Source organism: Heptranchias perlo, unplaced genomic scaffold (assembly GCF_035084215.1).
Source record: "Heptranchias perlo isolate sHepPer1 unplaced genomic scaffold, sHepPer1.hap1 HAP1_SCAFFOLD_172, whole genome shotgun sequence".
Taxonomy (NCBI): domain Eukaryota; kingdom Metazoa; phylum Chordata; class Chondrichthyes; order Hexanchiformes; family Hexanchidae; genus Heptranchias; species Heptranchias perlo.
The window spans coordinates 453,718-477,852 of record NW_027138990.1 but is presented as its reverse complement, the minus strand read 5'-3'; the positions used below and the strand labels follow the sequence as shown (position 1 = coordinate 477,852).

The 24,135-nt window shown below is 60.1% G+C and overlaps 1 protein-coding gene across 1 annotated transcript in view; it reads left to right on the top strand.

The window, feature by feature from the left end:
- Positions 1-24,135, top strand: part of LOC137309616 (uncharacterized) — a gene marked incomplete at its 3' end in the record, with an annotated part of 54,023 nt that overhangs the window by 21,563 nt on the left and 8,325 nt on the right. Inside the window, exon 5 of the mRNA XM_067977717.1 lies at positions 22,041-22,144. Within this exon, the coding sequence (XP_067833818.1) occupies positions 22,041-22,144 (104 nt within the window). The remainder of the gene's footprint in view (positions 1-22,040; positions 22,145-24,135) is intronic.

Sequence of the window (24,135 nt, the reverse complement as noted above, 5' to 3'; positions counted from 1 at the left end):
ATAACAGATACCCGGGAGTGAGTTACAGACCGGAATCTAATCGAGGGGTTCGGGGGGTTTATATATAGAATAACAGATACCCGGGAGTGAGTTACAGACCGGAATCTAATCGAGGGGTTCGGGGGGTTTATATATAGAATAACAGATACCCGGGAGTGAGTTACAGACCGGAATCTAATCGAGGGGTTCGGGGGGTTTATATATAGAATAACAGATACCCGGGAGTGAGTTACAGACTGGAATCTAATCGAGGGGTTCGGGGGGTTTATATATAGAATAACAGATACCCGGGAGTGAGTTACAGAATGGAATCTAATCGAGGGGTTCGGGGGGTTCATATATAGAATAACAGATACCCGGGAGTGAGTTACAGACTGGAATCTAATCGAGGGGTTCGGGGGGTTTATATATAGAATAACAGATACCCGGGAGTGAGTTACAGACTGGAATCTAATCGAGGGGTTCGGGGGGTTTATATATAGAATAACAGATACCCGGGAGTGAGTGTCCATCTACGCAGGAACAACGGATGATCAGAAATATTCTTAATCTTTCCTTTGATTTAGGGAAGGAAGGCGAGTTATGAGGAGAAGGGATCCCGGGGAGAGAAAGGAGAGCGGGTAAGTCTGCTTTCTCCAACACGTCTCCTCAAAACTCTATCGTCTTGGATTGTGACCAGTTTTTACATTTTACTTTAATTTTCATTTTTTGCATTTCGGTTTAGTTGAGTCCTTTTTTCACTCCTCTCTCTCCCTTTCCCACTTATCTCCTCACACCGTGCTTCATTGTAATAACGTTAGTGCCAGCTGCGGCTCATGGGGGATCTCTATCGCCTCTGAATCAGAGGGTCGTGGGTATGACCCCCACTCCAGAGACCTGAGCACAAAATCCAGGTCGACACTCCCAGTGCAGTACTGAGGGAGTGCTGCACTGTCGGAGGGTCAGTACTGAGGGAGCGCTGAACTGTCGGAGGGTCAGTACTGAGGGAGCGCTGCACTGTCGGAGGGTCAGTACTGAGGGAGCGCCGCACTGTGGGAGGGTCAGTACTGAGGGAGCGCTGCACTGAGGGAGGGTCAGTACTGAGGGAGCGCTGCACTGTCGGAGGGTCAGTACTGAGGGAGCGCCGCACTGTCGGAGGGTCAGTACTGAGGGAGCGCTGCACTGTCGGAGGGTCAGTACTGAGGGAGTGCTGAACTGTCGGAGGGTCAGTACTGAGGGAGCGCTGCACTGTCGGAGGGTCAGTACTGAGGGAGCGCCGCACTGTGGGAGGGTCAGTACTGAGGGAGCGCTGCACTGAGGGAGGGTCAGTACTGAGGGAGCGCTGCACTGTCGGAGGGTCAGTACTGAGGGAGCGCCGCACTGTCGGAGGGTCAGTACTGAGGGAGCGCTGCACTGTCGGAGGGTCAGTACTGAGGGAGCGCCGCACTGTCGGAGGGTCAGTACTGAGGGAGCGCTGCACTGTCGGAGGGTCAGTACTGAGGGAGCGCTGCACTGTCGGAGGGTCAGTACTGAGGGAGCGCTGCACTGTCGGAGGGTCAGTACTGAGGGAGTGCTGCACTGTCGGAGGGTCAGTACTGAGGGAGCGCTGCACTGTCGGAGGGTCAGTACTGAGGGAGCGCTGCACTGTCGGAGGGTCAGTACTGAGGGAGCGCTGCACTGTCGGAGGGTCATTACTGAGGGAGCGCTGCACTGTCGGAGGGTCAGTACTGAGGGAACGCTGCACTGTCGGAGGGTCAGTACTGAGGGAGCGCTGCACTGTCGGAGGGTCAGTACTGAGGGAGCGCTGCACTGTCGGAGGGTCAGTACTGAGGGAGCGCTGCACTGTCGGAGGGTCAGTACTGAGGGAGCGCTGCACTGTCGGAGGGTCAGTACTGAGGGAGCGCTGCACTGTCGGAGGGTCAGTACTGAGGGAGCGCTGCACTGTCGGAGGGTCAGTACTGAGGGAGCGCTGCACTGTCGGAGGGTCAGTACTGAGGGAGCGCCGCACTGTCGGAGGGTCAGTACTGAGGGAGCGCCGCACTGTCGGAGGGTCAGTACTGAGGGAGCGCCGCACTGTCGGAGGGTCAGTACTGAGGGAGCGCTGCACTGTCGGAGGGTCAGTACTGAGGGAGCGCCGCACTGTCGGAGGGTCAGTACTGAGGGAGAGCAGCACTGTCGGAGGGTCAGCACTGAGGGAGCGCCGCACTGTCGGAGGGTCAGCACTGAGGGAGCGCCGCACTGTCGGAGGGTCAGCACTGAGGGAGCGCCGCACTGTCGGAGGGTCAGCACTGAGGGAGCGCCGCACTGTCGGAGGGTCAGCACTGAGGGAGCGCCGCACTGTCGGAGGTTCAGCACTGAGGGCGCGCTGCACTGTCGGAGGGTCAGTCCTGAGGGAGCGCCGCACTGTCGGAGGGTCAGTACTGAGGGAGCGCCGCACTGTCGGAGGGGTCAGCACTGAGGGAGCGCCGCACTGTCGGAGGGTCAGCACTGAGGGAGCGCCGCACTGTCGGAGGGTCAGCACTGAGGGAGCGCCGCACTGTCGGAGGGGTCAGCACTGAGGGAGCGCCGCACTGTCGGAGGGTCAGCACTGAGGGAGCGCTGCACTGTCGGAGGGTCAGCACTGAGGGAGAGCTGCACGGTCGGAGGTGCCGTCTTTCAGATGAGACGTTAACTGAGGCCTGTCTGCTCCCTCAGGTGGATGTAAAACATCCCATGATGTCCTGGGGCCAATATTCATCCCTCAACCAACATCACTGAACTGATGATCTGGTCATTATCACATTGCTGTTTGTGGGATCTTGCTGTGTGTGAATTGACTGCCCTGTTTCCGACATTACAACAGAGACTACACTTCAAAAGTACTTGTATTTCATAATCAAGGCATTCCCAGACCTGGAGCCATTATAGGTCAGCGAGCACAGGGGGTGATGGGAGAACGGGACTTGGTGTGAGTTAGGATACGGGCAGCAGAGTTTTGGATGAGCTCAAATTTACGGAGGGTAGAAGATGGGAGGCCGGCCAGGAGAGCATTGGAATAGTCCAGTCTGGAGGTAACAAAGGCATGGATGAGGGTTTCTGCAGCAGATGAGCTGAGGCATGGGCGGAGATGGGCGATGTTACGAAGGCGAAGGAGGCGGTCTTGGGGGTCAGAAGCTCATCTCAGGGTGAAATCGGATGCCGAGGTTGTGAACGTTCTGGTTCAGCCTCAGACATTGGCCAGAGAGAGGGCGGAGTCGGTGGAGAGGGAACGGAGTTTGCTGCGGGGACTGAAGATTACTGCTTCGGTCTTCCCAATATTTAGTTGGACGAAATTTCTGGATGTCAGGCAAGCAGTGTGACAAATGAGAGACAGTGGAGGGGTGGAGGGAGATGGTGGTGAGACAGTGGAGGGGTGGAGGGAGGTGGTGGTGAGACAGTGGAGGGGTGGAGGGAGATGGTGGTGAGACAGTGGAGGGGTGGAGGGAGGTGGTGGTGAGACAGTGGAGGGGTGGAGGGAGGTGGTGGTGAGACAGTGGAGGGGTGGAGGGAGGTGGTGGTGAGACAGTGGAGGGGTGGAGGGAGGTGGTGGTGAGACAGTGGAGGGGTGGAGGGAGATGGTGGTGAGACAGTGGAGGGGTGGAGGGAGGTGGTGGTGAGACAGTGGAGGGGTGGAGGGAGGTGGTGGTGAGACAGTGGAGGGGTGGAGGGAGGTGGTGGTGAGACAGTGGAGGGGTGGAGGGAGGTGGTGGTGAGACAGTGGAGGGGTGGAGGGAGGTGGTGGTGAGACAGTGGAGGGGTGGAGGGAGGTGGTGGTGAGAGTGTGGAGGGGTGGAGGGAGGTGGTGGTGAGACAGTGGAGGGGTGGAGGGAGGTGGTGGTGAGACAGTGGAGGGGTGGAGGGAGGTGGTGGTGAGACAGTGGAGGGGTGGAGGGAGGTGGTGATGAGACAGTGGAGGGGTGGAGGGAGGTGGTGGTGAGACAGTGGAGGGGTGGAGGGAGGTGGTGGTGAGACAGTGGAGGGGTGGAGGGAGGTGGTGGTGAGACAGTGGAGGGGTGGAGGGAGGTGGTGGTGAGACAGTGGAGGGGTGGAGGGAGATGGTGGTGAGACAGTGGAGGGGTGGAGGGAGATGGTGGTGAGACAGTGGAGGGGTGGAGGGAGGTGGTGGTGAGACAGTGGAGGGGTGGAGGGAGGTGGTGGTGAGACAGTGGAGGGGTGGAGGGAGATGGTGGTGAGACAGTGGAGGGGTGGAGGGAGGTGGTGGTGAGACAGTGGAGGGGTGGAGGGAGATGGTGGTGAGACAGTGGAGGGGTGGAGGGAGATGGTGGTGAGACAGTGGAGGGGTGGAGGGAGATGGTGGTGAGACAGTGGAGGGGTGGAGGGAGATGGTGGTGAGACAGTGGAGGGGTGGAGGGAGGTGGTGGTGAGACAGTGGAGGGGTGGAGGGAGATGGTGGTGAGACAGTGGAGGGGTGGAGGGAGGTGGTGGTGAGACAGTGGAGGGGTGGAGGGAGGTGGTGGTGAGACAGTGGAGGGGTGGAGGGAGGTGGTGGTGGGACAGTGGAGGGGTGGAGGGAGGTGGTGGTGAGAGTGTGGAGGGGTGGAGGGAGGTGGTGGTGAGACAGTGGAGGGGTGGAGGGAGGTGGTGGTGAGACAGTGGAGGGGTGGAGGGAGGTGGTGGTGAGACAGTGGAGGGGTGGAGGGAGGTGGTGGTGAGACAGTGGAGGGGTGGAGGGAGGTGGTGGTGAGACAGTGGAGGGGTGGAGGGAGGTGGTGGTGAGACAGTGGAGGGGTGGAGGGAGATGGTGGTGAGACAGTGGAGGGGTGGAGGGAGGTGGTGGTGAGACAGTGGAGGGGTGGAGGGAGGTGGTGGTGAGACAGTGGAGGGGTGGAGGGAGGTGGTGGTGAGACAGTGGAGGGGTGGAGGGAGGTGGTGGTGAGACAGTGGAGGGGTTGAGGGAGGTGGTGGTGAGACAGTGGAGGGGTGGAGGGAGGTGGTGGTGAGACAGTGGAGGGGTGGGGGGAGGTGGTGGTGAGACAGTGGAGGGGTGGAGGGAGGTGGTGGTGAGACAGTGGAGGGGTGGAGGGAGGTGGTGGTGAGACAGTGGAGGGGTGGAGGGAGGTGGTGGTGAGACAGTGGAGGGGTGGAGGGAGGTGGTGGTGAGACAGTGGAGGGGTGGAGGGAGGTGGTGGTGAGACAGTGGAGGGGTGGAGGGAGGTGGTGGTGAGACAGTGGAGGGGTGGAGGGAGGTGGTGGTGAGACAGTGGAGGGGTGGAGGGAGGTGGTGGTGAGACAGTGGAGGGGTGGAGGGAGGTGGTGGTGAGAGTGTGGAGGGGTGGAGGGAGGTGGTGGTGAGACAGTGGAGGGGTGGAGGGAGGTGGTGGTGAGACAGTGGAGGGGTGGAGGGAGGTGGTGGTGAGACAGTGGAGGGGTGGAGGGAGGTGGTGGTGAGACAGTGGAGGGGTGGAGGGAGGTGGTGGTGAGACAGTGGAGGGGTGGAGGGAGGTGGTGGTGAGACAGTGGAGGGGTGGAGGGAGGTGGTGGTGAGACAGTGGAGGGGTGGAGGGAGGTGGTGGTGAGACAGTGGAGGGGTGGAGGGAGGTGGTGGTGAGCCAGTGGAGGGGTGGAGGGAGGTGGTGGTGAGGCAGTGGAGGGGTGGAGGGAGGTGGTGCTGAGACAGTGGAGGGGTGGAGGGAGGTGGTGGTGAGACAGTGGAGGGGTGGAGGGAGATGGTGGTGAGACAGTGGAGGGGTGGAGGGAGGTGGTGGTGAGACAGTGGAGGGGTGGAGGGAGATGGTGGTGAGACAGTGGAGGGGTGGAGGGAGGTGTTGGTGAGACAGTGGAGGGGTGGAGGGAGGTGGTGGTGAGACAGTGGAGGGGTGGAGGGAGATGGTGGTGAGACAGTGGAGGGGTGGAGGGAGGTGGTGGTGAGACAGTGGAGGGGTGGAGGGAGGTGGTGGTGAGACAGTGGAGGGGTGGAGGGAGGTGGTGGTGAGACAGTGGAGGGGTGGAGGGAGGTGGTGGTGAGACAGTGGAGGGGTGGAGGGAGGTGGTGGTGAGACAGTGGAGGGGTGGAGGGAGGTGGTGGTGAGACAGTGGAGGGGTGGAGGGAGGTGGTGGTGAGACAGTGGAGGGGTGGAGGGAGGTGGTGGTGAGACAGTGGAGGGGTGGAGGGAGGTGGTGGTGAGACAGTGGAGGGGTGGAGGGAGGTGGTGGTGAGACAGTGGAGGGGTGGAGGGAGGTGGTGGTGAGAGTGTGGAGGGGTGGAGGGAGGTGGTGGTGGGACAGTGGAGGGGTGGAGGGAGGTGGTGGTGAGACGGTGGAGGGGTGGAGGGAGGTGGTGGTGAGACAGTGGAGGGGTGGAGGGAGGTGGTGGTGAGACAGTGGAGGGGTGGAGGGAGGTGGTGGTGAGACAGTGGAGGGGTGGAGGGAGGTGGTGGTGAGAGTGTGGAGGGATGGAGGGAGGTGGTGGTGAGAGTGTGGAGGGGTGGAGGGAGGTGGTGGTGAGACAGTGGAGGGGTGGAGGGAGATGGTGGTGAGACAGTGGACAGGTGGAGGGAGATGGTGGTGAGACAGTGGAGGGGTGGAGGGAGGTGGTGGTGAGACAGTGGAGGGGTGGAGGGAGGTGGTGGTGAGACAGTGGAGGGGTGGAGGGAGGTGGTGGTGAGACAGTGGAGGGGTGTAGGGAGGTGGTGGTGAGACAGTGGAGGGGTGGAGGGAGGTGGTGGTGAGACAGTGGAGGGGTGGAGGGAGATGGTGGTGAGACAGTGGAGGGGTGGAGGGAGGTGGTGGTGAGACAGTGGAGGGGTGGAGGGAGATGGTGGTGAGACAGTGGAGGGGTGGAGGGAGGTGGTGGTGAGACAGTGGAGGGGTGGAGGGAGGTGGTGGTGAGACAGTGGAGGGGTGGAGGGAGATGGTGGTGAGACAGTGGAGGGGTGGAGGGAGGTGGTGGTGAGACAGTGGAGGGGTGGAGGGAGATGGTGGTGAGACAGTGGAGGGGTGGAGGGAGGTGGTGGTGAGCCAGTGGAGGGGTGGAGGGAGGTGGTGGTGAGACAGTGGAGGGGTGGAGGGAGGTGGTGGTGAGACAGTGGAGGGGTGGAGGGAGGTGGTGGTGAGACAGTGGAGGGGTGGAGGGAGATGGTGGTGAGACAGTGGAGGGGTGGAGGGAGGTGGTGGTGAGACAGTGGAGGGGTGGAGGGAGGTGGTGGTGAGACAGTGGAGGGGTGGAGGGAGGTGGTGGTGAGACAGTGGAGGGGTGGAGGGAGGTGGTGGTGAGACAGTGGAGGGGTGGAGGGAGGTGGTGATGAGACAGTGGAGGGGTGGAGGGAGATGGTGGTGAGACAGTGGAGGGGTGGAGGGAGGTGGTGGTGAGACAGTGGAGGGGTGGAGGGAGGTGGTGGTGAGACAGTGGAGGGGTGGAGGGAGATGGTGGTGAGACAGTGGAGGGGTGGAGGGAGGTGGTGGTGAGACAGTGGAGGGGTGGAGAGAGGTGGTGGTGAGAGTGTGGAGGGGTGGAGGGAGGTGGTGGTGAGACAGTGGAGGGGTGGAGGGAGGTGGTGGTGAGACAGTGGAGGGGTGGAGGGAGATGGTGGTGAGACAGTGGAGGGGTGGAGGGAGGTGGTGGTGAGAGTGTGGAGGGATGGAGGGAGGTGGTGGTGAGAGTGTGGAGGGGTGGAGGGAGATGGTGGTGAGACAGTGGAGGGGTGGAGGGAGGTGGTGGTGAGAGAGTGGAGGGGTGGAGGGAGGTGGTGGTGAGACAGTGGAGGGGTGGAGGGAGATGGTGGTGAGACAGTGGAGGGGTGGAGGGAGATGGTGGTGAGACAGTGGAGGGGTCGAGGGAGGTGGTGGTGAGACAGTGGAGGGGTGGAGGGAGGTGGTGGTGAGACAGTGGAGGGGTGGAGGGAGGTGGTGGTGAGAGTGTGGAGGGATGGAGGGAGGTGGTGGTGAGAGTGTGGAGGGGTGGAGGGAGATGGTGGTGAGACAGTGGAGGGGTGGAGGGAGGTGGTGGTGAGACAGTGGAGGGGTGGAGGGAGGTGGTGGTGGGACAGTGGAGGGGTGGAGGGAGGTGGTGGTGAGACAGTGGAGGGGTGGAGGGAGGTGGTGGTGAGACAGTGGAGGGGTGGAGGGAGGTGGTGGTGAGAGTGTGGAGGGGTGGAGGGAGGTGGTGGTGAGACAGTGGAGGGGTGGAGGGAGGTGGTGGTGAGACAGTGGAGGAGTGGAGGGAGATGGTGGTGAGACAGTGGAGGGGTGGAGGGAGGTGGTGGTGAGACAGTGGAGGGGTGGGGGGAGGTGGTGGTGAGACAGTGGAGGGAGGTGGTGGTGAGACAGTGGAGGGGTGGAGGGAGGTGGTGGTGAGAGTGTGGAGGGATGGAGGGAGGTGGTGGTGAGAGTGTGGAGGGGTGGAGGGAGGTGGTGGTGAGACAGTGGAGGGGTGGAGGGAGATGGTGGTGAGACAGTGGAGGGGTGGAGGGAGATGGTGGTGAGACAGTGGAGGGGTGGAGGGAGGTGGTGGTGAAACAGTGGAGGGGTGGAGGGAGGTGGTGGTGAGACAGTGGAGGGGTGGAGGGAGGTGGTGGTGAGACAGTGGAGGGGTGGAGGGAGGTGGTGGTGAGAGTGTGGAGGGGTGGAGGGAGGTGGTGGTGAGACAGTGGAGGGGTGGAGGGAGGTGGTGGTGAGGCAGTGGAGGGGTGGAAGGAGGTGGTGGTGAGACAGTGGAGGGGTGGAGGGAGGTGGTGGTGAGACAGTGGAGGGGTGGAGGGAGGTGGTGGTGAGACAGTGGAGGGGTGGAGGGAGGTGGTGGTGAGACAGTGGAGGGGTGGAGGGAGGTGGTGGTGAGACAGTGGAGGGGTGGAGGGAGGTGGTGGTGAGAGTGTGGAGGGGTGGAGGGAGGTGGTGGTGAGACAGTGGAGGGGTGGAGGGAGATGGTGGTGAGACAGTGGAGGGGTGGAGGGAGGTGGTGGTGAGACAGTGGAGGGGTGGAGGGAGGTGGTGGTGGGACAGTGGAGGGGTGGAGGGAGGTGGTGGTGAGACAGTGGAGGGATGGAGGGAGGTGGTGGTGAGACAGTGGAGGGGTGGAGGGAGGTGGTGGTGAGACAGTGGAGGGGTGGAGGGAGATGGTGGTGAGACAGTGGAGGGGTGGAGGGAGATGGTGGTGAGACAGTGGAGGGGTGGAGGGAGATGGTGGTGAGACAGTGGAGGGGTGGAGGGAGGTGGTGGTGAGACAGTGGACGGGTGGAGGGAGGTGGTGGTGAGACAGTGGAGGGGTGGAGGGAGGTGGTGGTGAGACAGTGGAGGGGTGGAGGGAGGTGGTGGTGAGACAGTGGAGGGGTGGAGGGAGGTGGTGGTGAGGCAGTGGAGGGGTGGATGGAGGTGGTGGTGAGACAGTGGAGGGGTGGAGGGAGGTGGTGGTGAGACAGTGGAGGGGTGGAGGGAGGTGGTGGTGAGACAGTGGAGGGGTGGAGGGAGGTGGTGGTGAGACAGTGGAGGGGTGGAGGGAGATGGTGGTGAGACAGTGGAGGGGTGGAGGGAGATGGTGAGACAGTGGAGGGTTGGAGGGAGGTGGTGGTGAGACAGTGGAGGGGTGGAGGGAGGTGGTGGTGAGACAGTGGAGGGGTGGAGGGAGATGGTGGTGAGACGGTGGAGGGGTGGAGGGAGATGGTGGTGAGACAGTGGAGGGGTGGAGGGAGGTGGTGGTGAGAGTGTGGAGGGGTGGAGGGAGGTGGTGGTGAGACAGTGGAGGGGTGGAGGGAGGTGGTGGTGAGACAGTGGAGGGGTGGAGGGAGGTGGTGGTGAGACAGTGGAGGGGTGGATGGAGGTGGTGGTGAGAGTGTGGAGGGGTGGAGGGAGGTGGTGGTGAGACAGTGGAGGGGTGGAGGGAGGTGGTGGTGAGACAGTGGAGGGGTGGAGGGAGGTGGTGGTGAGACAGTGGAGGGGTGGAGGGAGATGGTGGTGAGACAGTGGAGGGGTGGAGGGAGGTGGTGGTGAGACAGTGGAGGGGTGGAGGGAGGTGGTGGTGAGAGTGTGGAGGGGTGGAGGGAGATGGTGGTGAGGCAGTGGAGGGGTGGAGGGAGGTGGTGGTGAGACAGTGGAGGGGTGGAGGGAGGTGGTGGTGAGACAGTGGAGGGGTGGAGGGAGGTGGTGGTGGGACAGTGGAGGGGTGGAGGGAGGTGGTGGTGAGACAGTGGAGGGGTGGAGGGAGGTGGTGGTGAGACAGTGGAGGGGTGGAGGGAGGTGGTGGTGAGACAGTGGAGGGGTGGAGGGAGGTGGTGGTGAGACAGTGGAGGGGTGGAGGGAGGTGGTGGTGAGAGTGTGGAGGGGTGGAGGGAGGTGGTGGTGAGAGTGTGGAGGGGTGGAGGGAGGTGGTGGTGAGACAGTGGAGGGAGGTGGTGGTGAGACAGTGGAGGGGTGGAGGGAGGTGGTGGTGAGACAGTGGAGGGGTGGAGGGAGGTGGTGGTGAGATAGTGGAGGGGTGGAGGGAGGTGGTGGTGAGAGTGTGGAGGGGTGGAGGGAGGTGGTGGTGAGACAGTGGAGGGGTGGAGGGAGGTGGTGGTGAGACAGTGGAGGGGTGGAGGGAGATGGTGGTGAGACAGTGGAGGGGTGGAGGGAGGTGGTGGTGAGACAGAGGAGGGGTGGAGGGAGGTGGTGGTGAGACAGTGGAGGGGTGGAGGGAGGTGGTGGTGAGACAGTGGAGGGGTGGAGGGAGATGGTGGTGAGACAGTGGAGGGGTGGAGGGAGGTGGTGGTGAGACAGTGGAGGGGTGGAGGGAGGTGGTGGTGAGACAGTGGAGGGGTGGAGGGAGGTGGTGGTGAGACAGTGGAGGGGTGGAGGGAGCTGGTGGTGAGACAGTGGAGGGGTGGAGGGAGGTGGTGGTGAGACAGTGGAGGGGTGGAGGGAGGTGGTGGTGAGAGTGTGGAGGGGTGGAGGGAGGTGGTGGTGAGACAGTGGAGGGGTGGAGGGAGGTGGTGGTGAGACAGTGGAGGGGTGGAGGGAGGTGGTGGTGAGGCAGTGGAGGGGTGGAGGGAGGTGGTGGTGAGACAGTGGAGGGGTGGAGGGAGCTGGTGGTGAGACAGTGGAGGGGTGGAGGGAGGTGGTGGTGAGACAGTGGAGGGGTGGAGGGAGGTGGTGGTGAGACAGTGGAGGGGTGGAGGGAGGTGGTGGTGAGACAGTGGAGGGGTGGAGGGAGGTGGTGGTGAGACAGTGGAGGGGTGGAGGGAGGTGGTGGTGAGACAGTGGAGGGGTGGAGGGAGGTGGTGGTGAGGCAGTGGAGGGGTGGAGGGAGGTGGTGGTGAGACAGTGGAGGGGTGGAGGGAGGTGGTGGTGAGGCAGTGGAGGGGTGGAGGGAGGTGGTGGTGAGACAGTGGAGGGGTGGAGGGAGGTGGTGGTGAGACAGTGGAGGGGTGGAGGGAGGTGGTGGTGAGACAGTGGAGGGGTGGAGGGAGCTGGTGGTGAGACAGTGGAGGGGTGGAGGGAGGTGGTGGTGAGACAGTGGAGGGGTGGAGGGAGGTGGTGGTGAGACAGTGGAGGGGTGGAGGGAGGTGGTGGTGAGACAGTGGAGGGATGGAGGGAGGTGGTGGTGAGACAGTGGAGGGGTGGAGGGAGGTGGTGGTGAGACAGTGGAGGGGTGGAGGGAGATGGTGGTGAGACAGTGGAGGGGTGGAGGGAGGTGGTGGTGAGACAGTGGAGGGGTGGAGGGAGATGGTGAGACAGTGGAGGGGTGGAGGGAGGTGGTGGTGAGACAGTGGAGGGGTGGAGGGAGGTGGTGGTGAGACAGTGGAGGGATGGAGGGAGGTGGTGGTGAGACAGTGGAGGGGTGGAGGGAGATGGTGGTGAGACAGTGGAGGGGTGGAGGGAGATGGTGAGACAGTGGAGGGGTGGAGGGAGGTGGTGGTGAGACAGTGGAGGGGTGGAGGGAGGTGGTGGTGAGACAGTGGAGGGATGGAGGGAGGTGGTGGTGAGACAGTGGAGGGGTGGAGGGAGGTGGTGGTGAGACAGTGGAGGGGTGGAGGGAGGTGGTGGTGAGACAGTGGAGGGGTGGAGGGAGGTGGTGGTGAGACAGTGGAGGGGTGGAGGGAGGTGGTGGTGAGAGTGTGGAGGGGTGGAGGGAGGTGGTGGTGAGACAGTGGAGGGGTGGAGGGAGATGGTGGTGAGACAGTGGAGGGGTGGAGGGAGGTGGTGGTGAGACAGTGGAGGGGTGGAGGGAGATGGTGAGACAGTGGAGGGGTGGAGGGAGGTGGTGGTGAGACAGTGGAGGGGTGGAGGGAGGTGGTGGTGAGACAGTGGAGGGGTGGAGGGAGGTGGTGGTGAGACAGTGGAGGGGTGGAGGGAGGTGGTGGTGAGACAGTGGAGGGGTGGAGGGAGGTGGTGGTGAGACAGTGGAGGGGTGGAGGGAGGTGGTGGTGAGAGTGTGGAGGGGTGGAGGGAGGTGGTGGTGAGACAGTGGAGGGGTGGAGGGAGGTGGTGGTGAGACAGTGGAGGGGTGGAGGTAGGTGGTGGTGAGAGTGTGGAGGGGTGGAGGGAGGAGGTGGTGAGACAGTGGAGGGATGGAGGGAGGTGGTGGTGAGACAGTGGAGGGATGGAGGGAGGTGGTGGTGAGACAGTGGAGGGGTGGAGGGAGGTGGTGGTGAGAGTGTGGAGGGGTGGAGGGAGATGGTGGTGAGACAGTGGAGGGGTGGAGGGAGGTGGTGGTGGGACAGTGGAGGGGTGGAGGGAGGTGGTGGTGAGACAGTGGAGGGGTGGAGGGAGGTGGTGGTGAGACAGTGGAGGGGTGGAGGGAGGTGGTGGTGAGACAGTGGAGGGGTGGAGGGAGATGGTGGTGAGACAGTGGAGGGATGGAGGGAGGTGGTGGTGAGACAGTGGAGGGGTGGAGGGAGGTGGTGGTGAGACAGTGGAGGGGTGGAGGGAGGTGGTGGTGAGAGTGTGGAGGGGTGGAGGGAGGTGGTGGTGAGACAGTGGAGGGGTGGAGGGAGGTGGTGGTGAGACAGTGGAGGGGTGGAGGGAGGTGGTGGTGAGACAGTGGAGGGGTGGAGGGAGATGGTGGTGAGACAGTGGAGGGATGGAGGGAGGTGGTGGTGAGACAGTGGAGGGGTGGAGGGAGGTGGTGGTGAGACAGTGGAGGGGTGGAGGGAGGTGGTGGTGAGAGTGTGGAGGGGTGGAGGGAGGTGGTGGTGGGACAGTGGAGGGGTGGAGGGAGGTGGTGGTGAGACAGTGGAGGGGTGGAGGGAGGTGGTGGTGAGACAGTGGAGGGGTGGAGGGAGGTGGTGGTGAGACTGTGGAGGGGTGGAGGGAGGTGGTGGTGAGACAGTGGAGGGGTGGAGGGAGGTGGTGGTGAGACAGTGGAGGGGTGGAGGGAGGTGGTGGTGAGACAGTGGAGGGGTGGAGGGAGGTGGTGGTGAGACAGTGGAGGGGTGGAGGGAGGTGGTGGTGAGAGTGTGGAGGGGTGGAGGGAGGTGGTGGTGAGGCAGTGGAGGGGTGGAGGGAGGTGGTGGTGAGACAGTGGAGGGGTGGAGGGAGGTGGTGGTGAGACAGTGGAGGGGTGGAGGGAGGTGGTGGTGAGACAGTGGAGGGGTGGAGGGAGGTGGTGGTGAGACAGTGGAGGGGTGGAGGGAGGTGGTGGTGAGACAGTGGAGGGGTGGAGGGAGGTGGTGGTGAGACAGTGGAGGGGTGGAGGGAGGTGGTGGTGAGAGTGTGGAGGGGTGGAGGGAGGTGGTGGTGAGACAGTGGAGGGGTGGAGGGAGGTGGTGGTGAGACAGTGGAGGGGTGGAGGGAGGTGGTGGTGAGACAGTGGAGGGGTGGAGGGAGGTGGTGGTGAGACAGTGGAGGGGTGGAGGGAGATGGTGGTGAGACAGTGGAGGGGTGGAGGGAGGTGGTGGTGAGACAGTGGAGGGGTGGAGGGAGGTGGTGGTGAGACAGTGGAGGGGTGGAGGGAGGTGGTGGTGAGACAGTGGAGGGGTGGAGGGAGGTGGTGGTGAGACAGTGGAGGGGTGGAGGGAGGTGGTGGTGAGAGTGTGGAGGGGTGGAGGGAGGTGGTGGTGAGACAGTGGAGGGGTGGAGGGAGGTGGTGGTGAGACGGTGGAGGGGTGGAGGGAGGTGGTGGTGAGACGGTGGAGGGGTGGAGGGAGGTGGTGGTGAGACAGTGGAGGGGTGGAGGGAGGTGGTGGTGAGACAGTGGAGGGGTGGAGGGAGGTGGTGGTGAGACAGTGGAGGGGTGCAGGGAGGTGGTGGTGAGACAGTGGAGGGGTGGAGGGAGGTGGTGGTGAGACGGTGGAGGGGTGGAGGGAGGTGGTGGTGAGACAGTGGAGGGGTGGAGGGAGGTGGTGGTGAGACAGTGGAGGGGTGGAGGGAGGTGGTGGTGAGACAGTGGAGGGGTGGAGGGAGGTGGTGGTGAGAGTGTGGAGGGGTGGAGGGAGGTGGTGGTGAGACAGTGGAGGGGTGGAGGGAGGTGGTGGTGAGACAGTGGAGGGGTGGAGGGAGGTGGTGGTGAGACGGTGGAGGGGTGGAGGGAGGTGGTGGTGAGGCAGTGGAGGGGTGGAGGGAGGTGGTGGTGAGACGGTGGAGGGGTGGAGGGAGGTGGTGGTGAGACAGTGGAGGGGTGGAGGGAGGTGGTGGTGAGACAGTGGAGGGGTGGAGGGAGGTGGTGGTGAGACAGTGGAGGGGTGGAGGGAGGTGGTGGTGAGGCAGTGGAGGGGTGGAGGGAGGTGGTGGTGAGGCAGTGGAGGGGTGGAGGGAGGTGGTGGTGAGACAGTGGAGGGGTGGAGGGAGGTGGTGGTGAGACAGTGGAGGGGTGGAGGGAGGTGGTGGTGAGACAGTGGAGGGGTGGAGGGAGGTGGTGGTGAGGCAGTGGAGGGGTGGAGGGAGGTGGTGGTGAGACAGTGGAGGGGTGGAGAGAGGTGGTGGTGAGAGTGTGGAGGGGTGGAGGGAGGTGGTGGTGAGGCAGTGGAGGGGTGGAGGGAGGTGGTGGTGAGACAGTGGAGGGGTGGAGGGAGGTGGTGGTGAGAGAGTGGAGGGATGGAGGGAGGTGGTGGTGAGACAGTGGAGGGGTGGAGGGAGGTGGTGGTGAGACAGTGGAGGGGTGGAGGGAGGTGGTGGTGAGACAGTGGAGGGGTGGAGGGAGGTGGTGGTGAGACAGTGGAGGGGTGGAGGGAGGTGGTGGTGAGGCAGTGGAGGGGTGGAGGGAGGTGGTGGTGAGACAGTGGAGGGGTGGAGGGAGGTGGTGGTGAGACAGTGGAGGGGTGGAGGGAGGTGGTGGTGAGACAGTGGAGGGGTGGAGGGAGGTGGTGGTGAGGCAGTGGAGGGGTGGAGGGAGGTGGTGGTGAGACAGTGGAGGGGTGGAGGGAGGTGGTGGTGAGGCAGTGGAGGGGTGGAGGGAGGTGGTGGTGAGAGTGTGGAGGGGTGGAGGGAGGTGGTGGTGAGAGTGTGGAGGGGTGGAGGGAGGTGGTGGTGAGACAGTGGAGGGGTGGAGGGAGGTGGTGGTGAGGCAGTGGAGGGGTGGAGGGAGGTGGTGGTGAGACAGTGGAGGGGTGGAGGGAGGTGGTGGTGAGACAGTGGAGGGGTGGAGGGAGGTGGTGGTGAGAGTGTGGAGGGGTGGAGGGAGGTGGTGGTGAGAGTGTGGAGGGGTGGAGGGAGGTGGTGGTGAGGTCGAGCTGGGTGTAGTCGGTGAACATGTGGAACCTGATGTTGTGTTTTCGGATGATGTCACCGAGGGGCAGCAAGTCGATGAGAAATCGGAGGGTCCGAGGATCGATCCTCGGGGGACTCCAGAGGTAACGGAGTGGGAGTGGGGAGAGAAGTCAGTGCAGGAGATTCTCTGGCTCCGACTGGATCGATTGGAATGGAACCAGGTGAGGGCAGTCCCACCCAGCTGGACGATGGAGGAGAGGGGTTGGAGGGGGATGGTGTGGTCAAACATGTCACAGGCTGCGGACAGGTGGGGAAGGATGAGGAGGGAGAGTTTACCACGGTCTCAGTCACTGAGGATGTCATTGGTGACTTTGATATTGGCGGTTTCACTTTGTTAAAGACGCCACATAAATGCAAGTGGTTGTTGCTGAAAAGCGTTTTTGGCCATCCTGAGGTTGTGAAAGGCACAAAATGAATACAAGTCCTTTCTTTTAATGTCCAAAAGCTTCTCACTGACCCAGTGCAGTGTCGAGCCTCTCAGTCCCTGTCACACTAACCCAGTTCAGTACAGAACCCCTCAATCCCTGTCACACCAACCCAGTCCAATACAGAACCCCTCAGTCCCTGTCACACTAACCCAGTCCAATACAGAACCCCTCAGTCCCTGTCACACCAACCCAGTCCAATACAGAACCCCTCAGTCCCTGTCACACTAACCCAGTACAGTACAGAACCCCTCAGTCCCTGTCACAATGACCCAGTACAGTACAGAACCCCTCAGTCCCTGTCACACTAACCCAGTCCAATACAGAACCCCTCAGTCCCTGTCACACTAACCCAGTTCAGTACAGAACCCCTCAATCCCTGTCACACCAACCCAGTCCAATACAGAACCCCTCAGTCCCTGTCACACTAACCCAGTACAGTACAGAACCCCTCAGTCCCTGTCACAATGACCCAGTACAGTACAGAACCCCTCAGTCCCTGTCACACTAACCCAGTCCAATACAGAACCCCTCAGTCCCTGTCACACTAACCCAGTACAGTACAGAACCCCTCAGTCCCTGTCACAATGACCCAGTACAGTACAGAACCCCTCAGTCCCTGTCACACTGACCCAGTCCAATACAGAACCCCTCAGTCCCTGTCACACCAACCCAGTCCAATACAGAACCCCTCAGTCCCTGTCACACTAACCCAGTACAGTACAGAACCCCTCAGTCCCTGTCACAATGACCCAGTACAGTACAGAACCCCTCAGTCCCTGTCACACTGACCCAGTACAGTACAGAACCCCTCAGTCCCTGTCACACCAACCCAGTCCAATACAGAACCCCTCAGTCCCTGTCACACCAACCCAGTCCAATACAGAACCCCTCAGTCCCTGTCACACTAACCCAGTACAGTACAGAACCCCTCAGTCCCTGTCACAATGACCCAGTACAGTACAGAACCCCTCAGTCCCTGTCACACTGACCCAGTACAGTACAGAACCCCTCAGTCCCTGTCACACTAACTCAGTACAGTACAGAACCCCTCAGTCCCTGTCACACTAACTCAGTCCAATACAGAACCCCTCAGTCCCTGTCACACTGACCCAGTACAGTACAGAACCCCTCAGTCCCTGTCACACTAACGCAGTCCAATACAGAACCCCTCAGTCCCTGTCACACTAACTCAGTCCAATACAGAACCCCTCAGTCCCTGTCACACTAACCCAGTACAGTACAGAACCCCTCAGTCCCTGTCACACTGACCCAGTACAGTACAGAACCCCTCGGTCCCTGTCACACTGACCCAGTACAGCACAGAACCCCTCAGTCCCTCTCACACTAACCCAGTACAGTACAGAACCCCTCAGTCCCTGTCACACTGACCCAGTACAGTACAGAACCCCTCAGTCCCTGTCACACTGACCCAGTACAGTACAGAACCCCTCAGTCCCTGTCACACTGACCCAGTACAGTACAGAACCCCTCAGTCCCTGTCACACTAACCCAGTCCAGTACAGAACCCCTCAGTCCCTGTCACACTGACCCAGGACAGCACAGAACCCCTCAGTCCCTGTCACACTGACCCAGTACAGTACAGAACCCCTTAGTCCCTGTCACATTAACCCAGTACAGTACAGAACCTCTAAGTCCCTGTCACACAACCCAGTACAGCACAGAACCCCCTCAGTCCCTGTCACACTAACTCAGTACAGTACAGAACCCCTCAGTCCCTGTCACACTAACCCAGTACAGTACAGAACCCCTCAGTCCCTGTCACACTGACCCAGTACAGTACAGAACCCCTCAGTCCCTGTCACACTAACCCAGTACAGCACAGAACCCCTCAGTCCCTGTCACACTGACCCAGTACAGTACAGAACCCCTCAGTCCCTGTCACACTGACCCAGTACAGAACCCCTCAGTCCCTGTCACACTGACCCAGTACAGTACAGAACCCCTCAGTCCCTGTCACACTAACCCAGTCCAGTACAGAACCCCTCAGTCCCTGTCACACTGACCCAGGACAGCACAGAACCCCTCAGTCCCTGTCACACTGACCCAGTACAGTACAGAACCCCTCAGTCCCTGTCACACTGACCCAGTACAGTACAGAACCCCTCAGTCCCTGTCACACTGACCCAGTACAGTACAGAACCCCTCAGTCCCTGTCACACTGACCCAGTACAGTACAGAACCCCTCAGTCCCTGTCACACTGACCCAGTACAGTACAGAACCCCTCGGTCCCTGTCACACTGACCCAGTACAGTACAGAACCCCTCAGTCCCTGTCACACTGACCCAGTAAAGTACAGAACCCCTCAGTCCCTGTCACACTGACCCAGTACAGTACAGAACCCCTCAGTCCCTGTCACACTGACCCAGTACAGTACAGAACCCCTCAGTCCCTCTCACACTAACCCAGTACAGTACAGAACCCCTCAGTCCCTGTCACACTGACACAGCACAGTACAGAACCCCTCAGTCCCTGTCACACTGACCCAGTACAGTACAGAACCCCTCAGTCCCTGTCACACTGACCCAGTACAGTACAGAACCCCTCAGTCCCTGTCACACTGACCCAGTACAGTACAGAACCCCTCAGTCCCTGTCACACTGACCCAGTACAGTACAGAACCCCTCAGTCCCTGTCACACTGACCCAGTACAGTACAGAACCCCTCAGTCCCTGTCACACTGACCCAGTACAGTACAGAACCCCTCAGTACCTGTCACACTAACCCAGTACAGTACAGAACCCCTCAGTCCCTGTCACACTGACCCAGTACAGTACAGAATCCCTCAGTCCCTGTCACACTAACCCAGTACAGTACAGAACCCCTCAGTCACCCTCTCACTAACCCAGTACAGTACAGAACCCCTCAGTCCCTGTCACACTAACCCAGTACAGTACAGAACCCCTCTGTCCCTGTCACACTAACCCAGTACAGTACAGAACCCCTCAGTCCCTGTCACACTAACCCAGTACAGTACATAACACCACAGATCCTGTCACACTAACCCAGTACAGTACAGAACCCCTCAGTCCCTGTCACACTGACCCAGTACAGTACAGAAACCCTCAGTCCCTGTCACACTAACCCAGTACAGTACAGAACCCCTCAGTCCCTGTCACACTAACCCAGTACAGTACATAACCCCTCGGTCCCTGTCACACTGCCCCAGTACAGTACAGAACCCCTCAGTCCCTCTCACACTAACCCAGTACAGTACAGAACCCCTCAGTCCCTGTCACACTGACCCAGTACAGTACAGAACCCCTCAGTCCCTGTCACACTGACCCAGTACAGTACAGAACCCCTCAGTCCCTGTCACACTGACCCATACAGTACAGAACCCCTCAGTCCCTGTCACACTGACCCAGTACAGTACAGAACCCCTCAGTCCCTGTCACACTGACCCAGTACAGTACAGAACCCCTCAGTCCCTGTCACACTAACCCAGTACAGTACAGAACCCCTCAGTCCCTGTCACACTGACCCAGTACAGTACAGAACCCCTCCGTCCCTGACACATTAACCCAGTACAGTACAGAACCCCTCAGTCCCCCTCACACTAACCCAGTACAGTACAGAACACCTCAGTCCCTGTCACACTAACCCAGTACAGTACAGAACCCCTCAGTCCCTGTCACACTAACCCAGTACAGTACAGAACCCCTCAGTCCCTGTCACACGAACCCAGTACAGTACATAACACCACAGATCCTGTCACACTAACCCAGTACAGTACAGAACCCCTCAGTCCCTGTCACACTGACCCAGTACAGTACAGAACCCCTCAGTCCCTGTCACACTAACCCAGTACAGTACAGAACCCCTCAGTCCCTGTCACACTGACCCAGTACAGTACAGAACCCCTCAGTCCCTGTCACACTAACCCAGTACAGTACAGAACCCCTCAGTCCCTGTCACACTAACCCAGTACAGTACAGAACCCCTCAGTCCCTGTCACACTGACCCAGTACAGTACAGAACCCCTCAGTCCCTGTCACACTAACCCAGTACAGGACAGAACCACTCAGTCCCTGTCACACTGACCCAGTACAGTACAGAACCCCTCAGTCCCTGTCACACTAACCCAGTACAGTACAGAACCCCTCAGTCCCTGTCACACGAACCCAGTACAGGACAGAACCCCTCAGTCCCTGTCACACTAACCCAGTACAGTACAGAACCTCTCAGTCCCTGTCACACTAACCCAGTACAGCACAGAACCCCTCAGTCCCTGTCACACTAACTCAGTACAGTACAGTACCCCTCAGTCCCTGTCACACTAACCCAGTACAGTACAGAACCCCTCAGTCCCTGTCACACTGACCCAGTACAGTACAGAACCCCTCAGTCCCTGTCACACTGACCCAGTACAGTACAGAACCCCTCAGTCCCTGTCACACTGACCCAGTACAGTACAGAACCCCTCAGTCCCTGTCACACTGACCCAGTACAGAACCCCTCAGTCCCTGTCACACTGACCCAGTACAGTACAGAACCCCTCAGTCCCTGTCACACTAACCCAGTCCAGTACAGAACCCCTGAGTCCCTGTCACACTGACCCAGTACAGCACAGAACCCCTCAGTCCCTGTCACACTAACCCAGTACAGTACATAACCCCTCAGTCCCTGTCACACTAACCCAGTACAGTACAGAACCCCTCAGTCCCTGTCACACTAACCCAGTACAGCACAGAACCCCTCAGTCCCTGTCACACTGACCCAGTACAGCACAGAACCCCTCAGTCCCTGTCACACTGACCCAGTACAGAACCCCTCAGTCCCTGTCACACTGACCCAGTACAGTACAGAACCCCTCAGTCCCTGTCACACTGACCCAGTACAGTACAGAACCCCTTAGTCCCTGTCACACTAACCCAGTACAGTACAGAACCCCTCAGTCCCTGTCACACTGACCCAGTACAGTACAGAACCCCTTAGTCCCTGTCACACTAACCCAGTACAGTACAGAACCCCTCAGTCCCTGTCACACTGACCCAGTACAGTACAGAACCCCTCAGTCCCTGTCACACTGACCCAGTACAGTACAGAACCCCTTAGTCCCTGTCACACTAACCCAGTACAGTACAGAACCCCTCAGTCCCTGTCACACTGACCCAGTACAGTACAGAACCCCTCGGTCCCTGTCACACTGACCCAGTACAGTACAGAACCCCTCAGTCCCTCTCACACTAACCCAGTACAGTACAGAACCCCTCAGTCCCTGTCACACTGACCCAGCACAGTACAGAACCCCTCAGTCCCTGTCACACTGACCAAGTACAGTACAGAACCCCTCAGTCCCTGTCACACTGACCCAGTACAGTACAGAACCCCTCAGTCCCTGTCACACTGACCCAGTACAGTACAGAACCCCTCAGTCCCTGTCACACTGACCCAGTACAGTACAGAACCCCTCAGTCCCTGTCACACTGACCCAGTACAGTACAGAACCCCTCAGTCCCTGTCACACTGACCCAGTACAGTGCAGAACCCCTCAGTCCCTGTCACACTAACCCAGTACAGTACAGAACCCCTCAGTCCCTGTCACACTGACCCAGTACAGTACAGAACCCCTCAGTCCCTGTCACACTAACCCAGTACAGTACAGAACCCCTCAGTCACCCTCTCACTAACCCAGTACAGTACAGAACCCCTCAGTCCCTGTCACACTAACCAAGTACAGTACAGAACCCCTCAGTCCCTGTCACACTAACCCAGTACAGTACAGAACCCCTCAGTCCCTGTCACACTAACCCAGTACAGTACAGAACCCCTCAGTCCCTGTCACACTAACCCAGTACAGTACAGAACCCCTCAGTCCCTGTCACACTGACCCAGTACAGTACAGAACCCCTCAGTCCCTGTCACACTAACCCAGTACAGTACAGAACCCCTCAGTCCCCCTCACACTAACCCAGTACAGTACAGAACCCCTCAGTCCCTGTCACACTAACCCAGTACAGTACAGAACCCCCCCCTCCACGTCCCCTGTCACACCCCCCCCCCCCCCCCCCCCCCTCCCCCCCCCCCCCCCCCCCCGCTCCCAGTCCCCCCCCAGCCCCCCCCCTCAGTCCCTGTCACACTAACCCAGTACAGTACATAACACCACAGATCCTGTCACACTAACCCAGTACAGTACAGAACCCCTCAGTCCCTGTCACACTGACCCAGTACAGTACAGAACCCCTCAGTCCCTGTCACACTAACCCAGTACAGTACAGAACCCCTCATTCCCTGTCACGCTAACCCAGTACAGTACAGAACCCCTCAGTCCCTGTCACACTGACCCAGTACAGTACAGAACCCCTCAGTCCCTGTCACACTGTCCCAGTACAGTACAGAACCCCTCAGTCCCTGTCACACTGACCCAGTACAGTACAGAACCCCTCAGTCCCTGTCACACTGACCCAGTACAGGACAGAACCCCTCAGTCCCTGTCAAACTGTCCCAGTACAGTACAGAACCCCTCAGTCCCTGTCACACTAACCCAGTACAGTACAGAACCCCTCAGTCCCTGTCACACTGACCCAGTACAGTACAGAACCCCTCAGTCCCTGTCACACTAACCCAGTACAGTACATAACACCACAGATCCTGTCACACTGACCCAGTACAGTACAGAACCCCTCAGTCCCTGTCACACTGACCCAGTACAGTACAGAACCCCTCAGTCCCTGTCACACTGACCTAGTACAGAACCCCTCAGTCCCTGTCACACTGACCCAGTACAGTACAGAACCCCTCAGTCCCTGTCACACTAACCCAGTCCAGTACAGAACCCCTCAGTCCCTGTCACACTGACCCAGTACAGCACAGAACCCCTCAGTCCCTGTCACACTAACCCAGTACAGTACAGAACCCCTCAGTCCCTGTCACACTGACCCAGTACAGTACAGAACCCCTTAGTCCCTGTCACACTAACCCAGTACAGTACAGAACCCCTCAGTCCCTGTCACACTGACCCAGTACAGTACAGAACCCCTCGGTCCCTGTCACACTGACCCAGTACAGTACAGAACCCCTCAGTCCCTCTCACACTAACCCAGTATAGTACAGAACCCCTCAGTCCCTGTCACACAGACCCAGTACAGTACAGAACCCCTCAGTCCCTGTCACACTGACCCAGTACAGTACAGAACCCCTCAGTCCCTGTCACACTGACCCAGTACAGTACAGAACCCCTCAGTCCCTGTCACACTGACCCAGTACAGTACAGAACCCCTCAGTCCCTGTCACACTGACCCAGTACAGTACAGAACCCCTCAGTCCCTGTCACACTGACCCAGTACAGTACAGAACCCCTCAGTCCCTGTCACACTGACCCAGTACAGTACAGAACCACTCAGTCCCCGTCACACTAACCCAGTACAGTACAGAACCCCTCAGTCCCTGTCACACTAACCCAGTACAGTACAGAACCCCTCAGTCCCTGTCACACTGACCCAGAACAGTACAGAACCCCTCAGTCCCTGTCACACTAACCCAGTACAGTACAGAACCCCTCAGTCCCCCTCACACTAACCCAGTACAGTACAGATCCCCTCAGTCCCTGTCACACTAACCCAGTACAGTACAGAACCCCTCAGTCCCTGTCACACTAACCCAGTACAGTACAGAACCCCTCAGTCCCTGTCACACTAACCCAATACAGTACAGAACCCCTCAGTCCCTGTCACACTAACCCAGTACAGCACAGAACCCCTCAGTCCCTGTCACACGAACCCAGTACAGTACAGAACCCCTCAGTCCCTGTCACACTCACTCAGTACAGTACAGAACCCCTCAGTCCCTGTCACACTAACTCAGTACAGTACAGAACCCCTTAGTCGCTTTCACACTAACCCAGTACAGGACAGAACCCCTCAGTCCCTGTCACACTGACCCAGTACAGTACAGAACCTCTCAGTCCCTGTCACACTGACCCAGTACAGGACAGAACCCCTCAGTCCCTGTCAAACTGACCCAGTACAGTACAGAACCCCTCAGTCCTTGTCACACTAACTCAGTACAGTACAGAACCCCTCAGTCCCTGTCACACTAACTCAGTACAGTACAGAA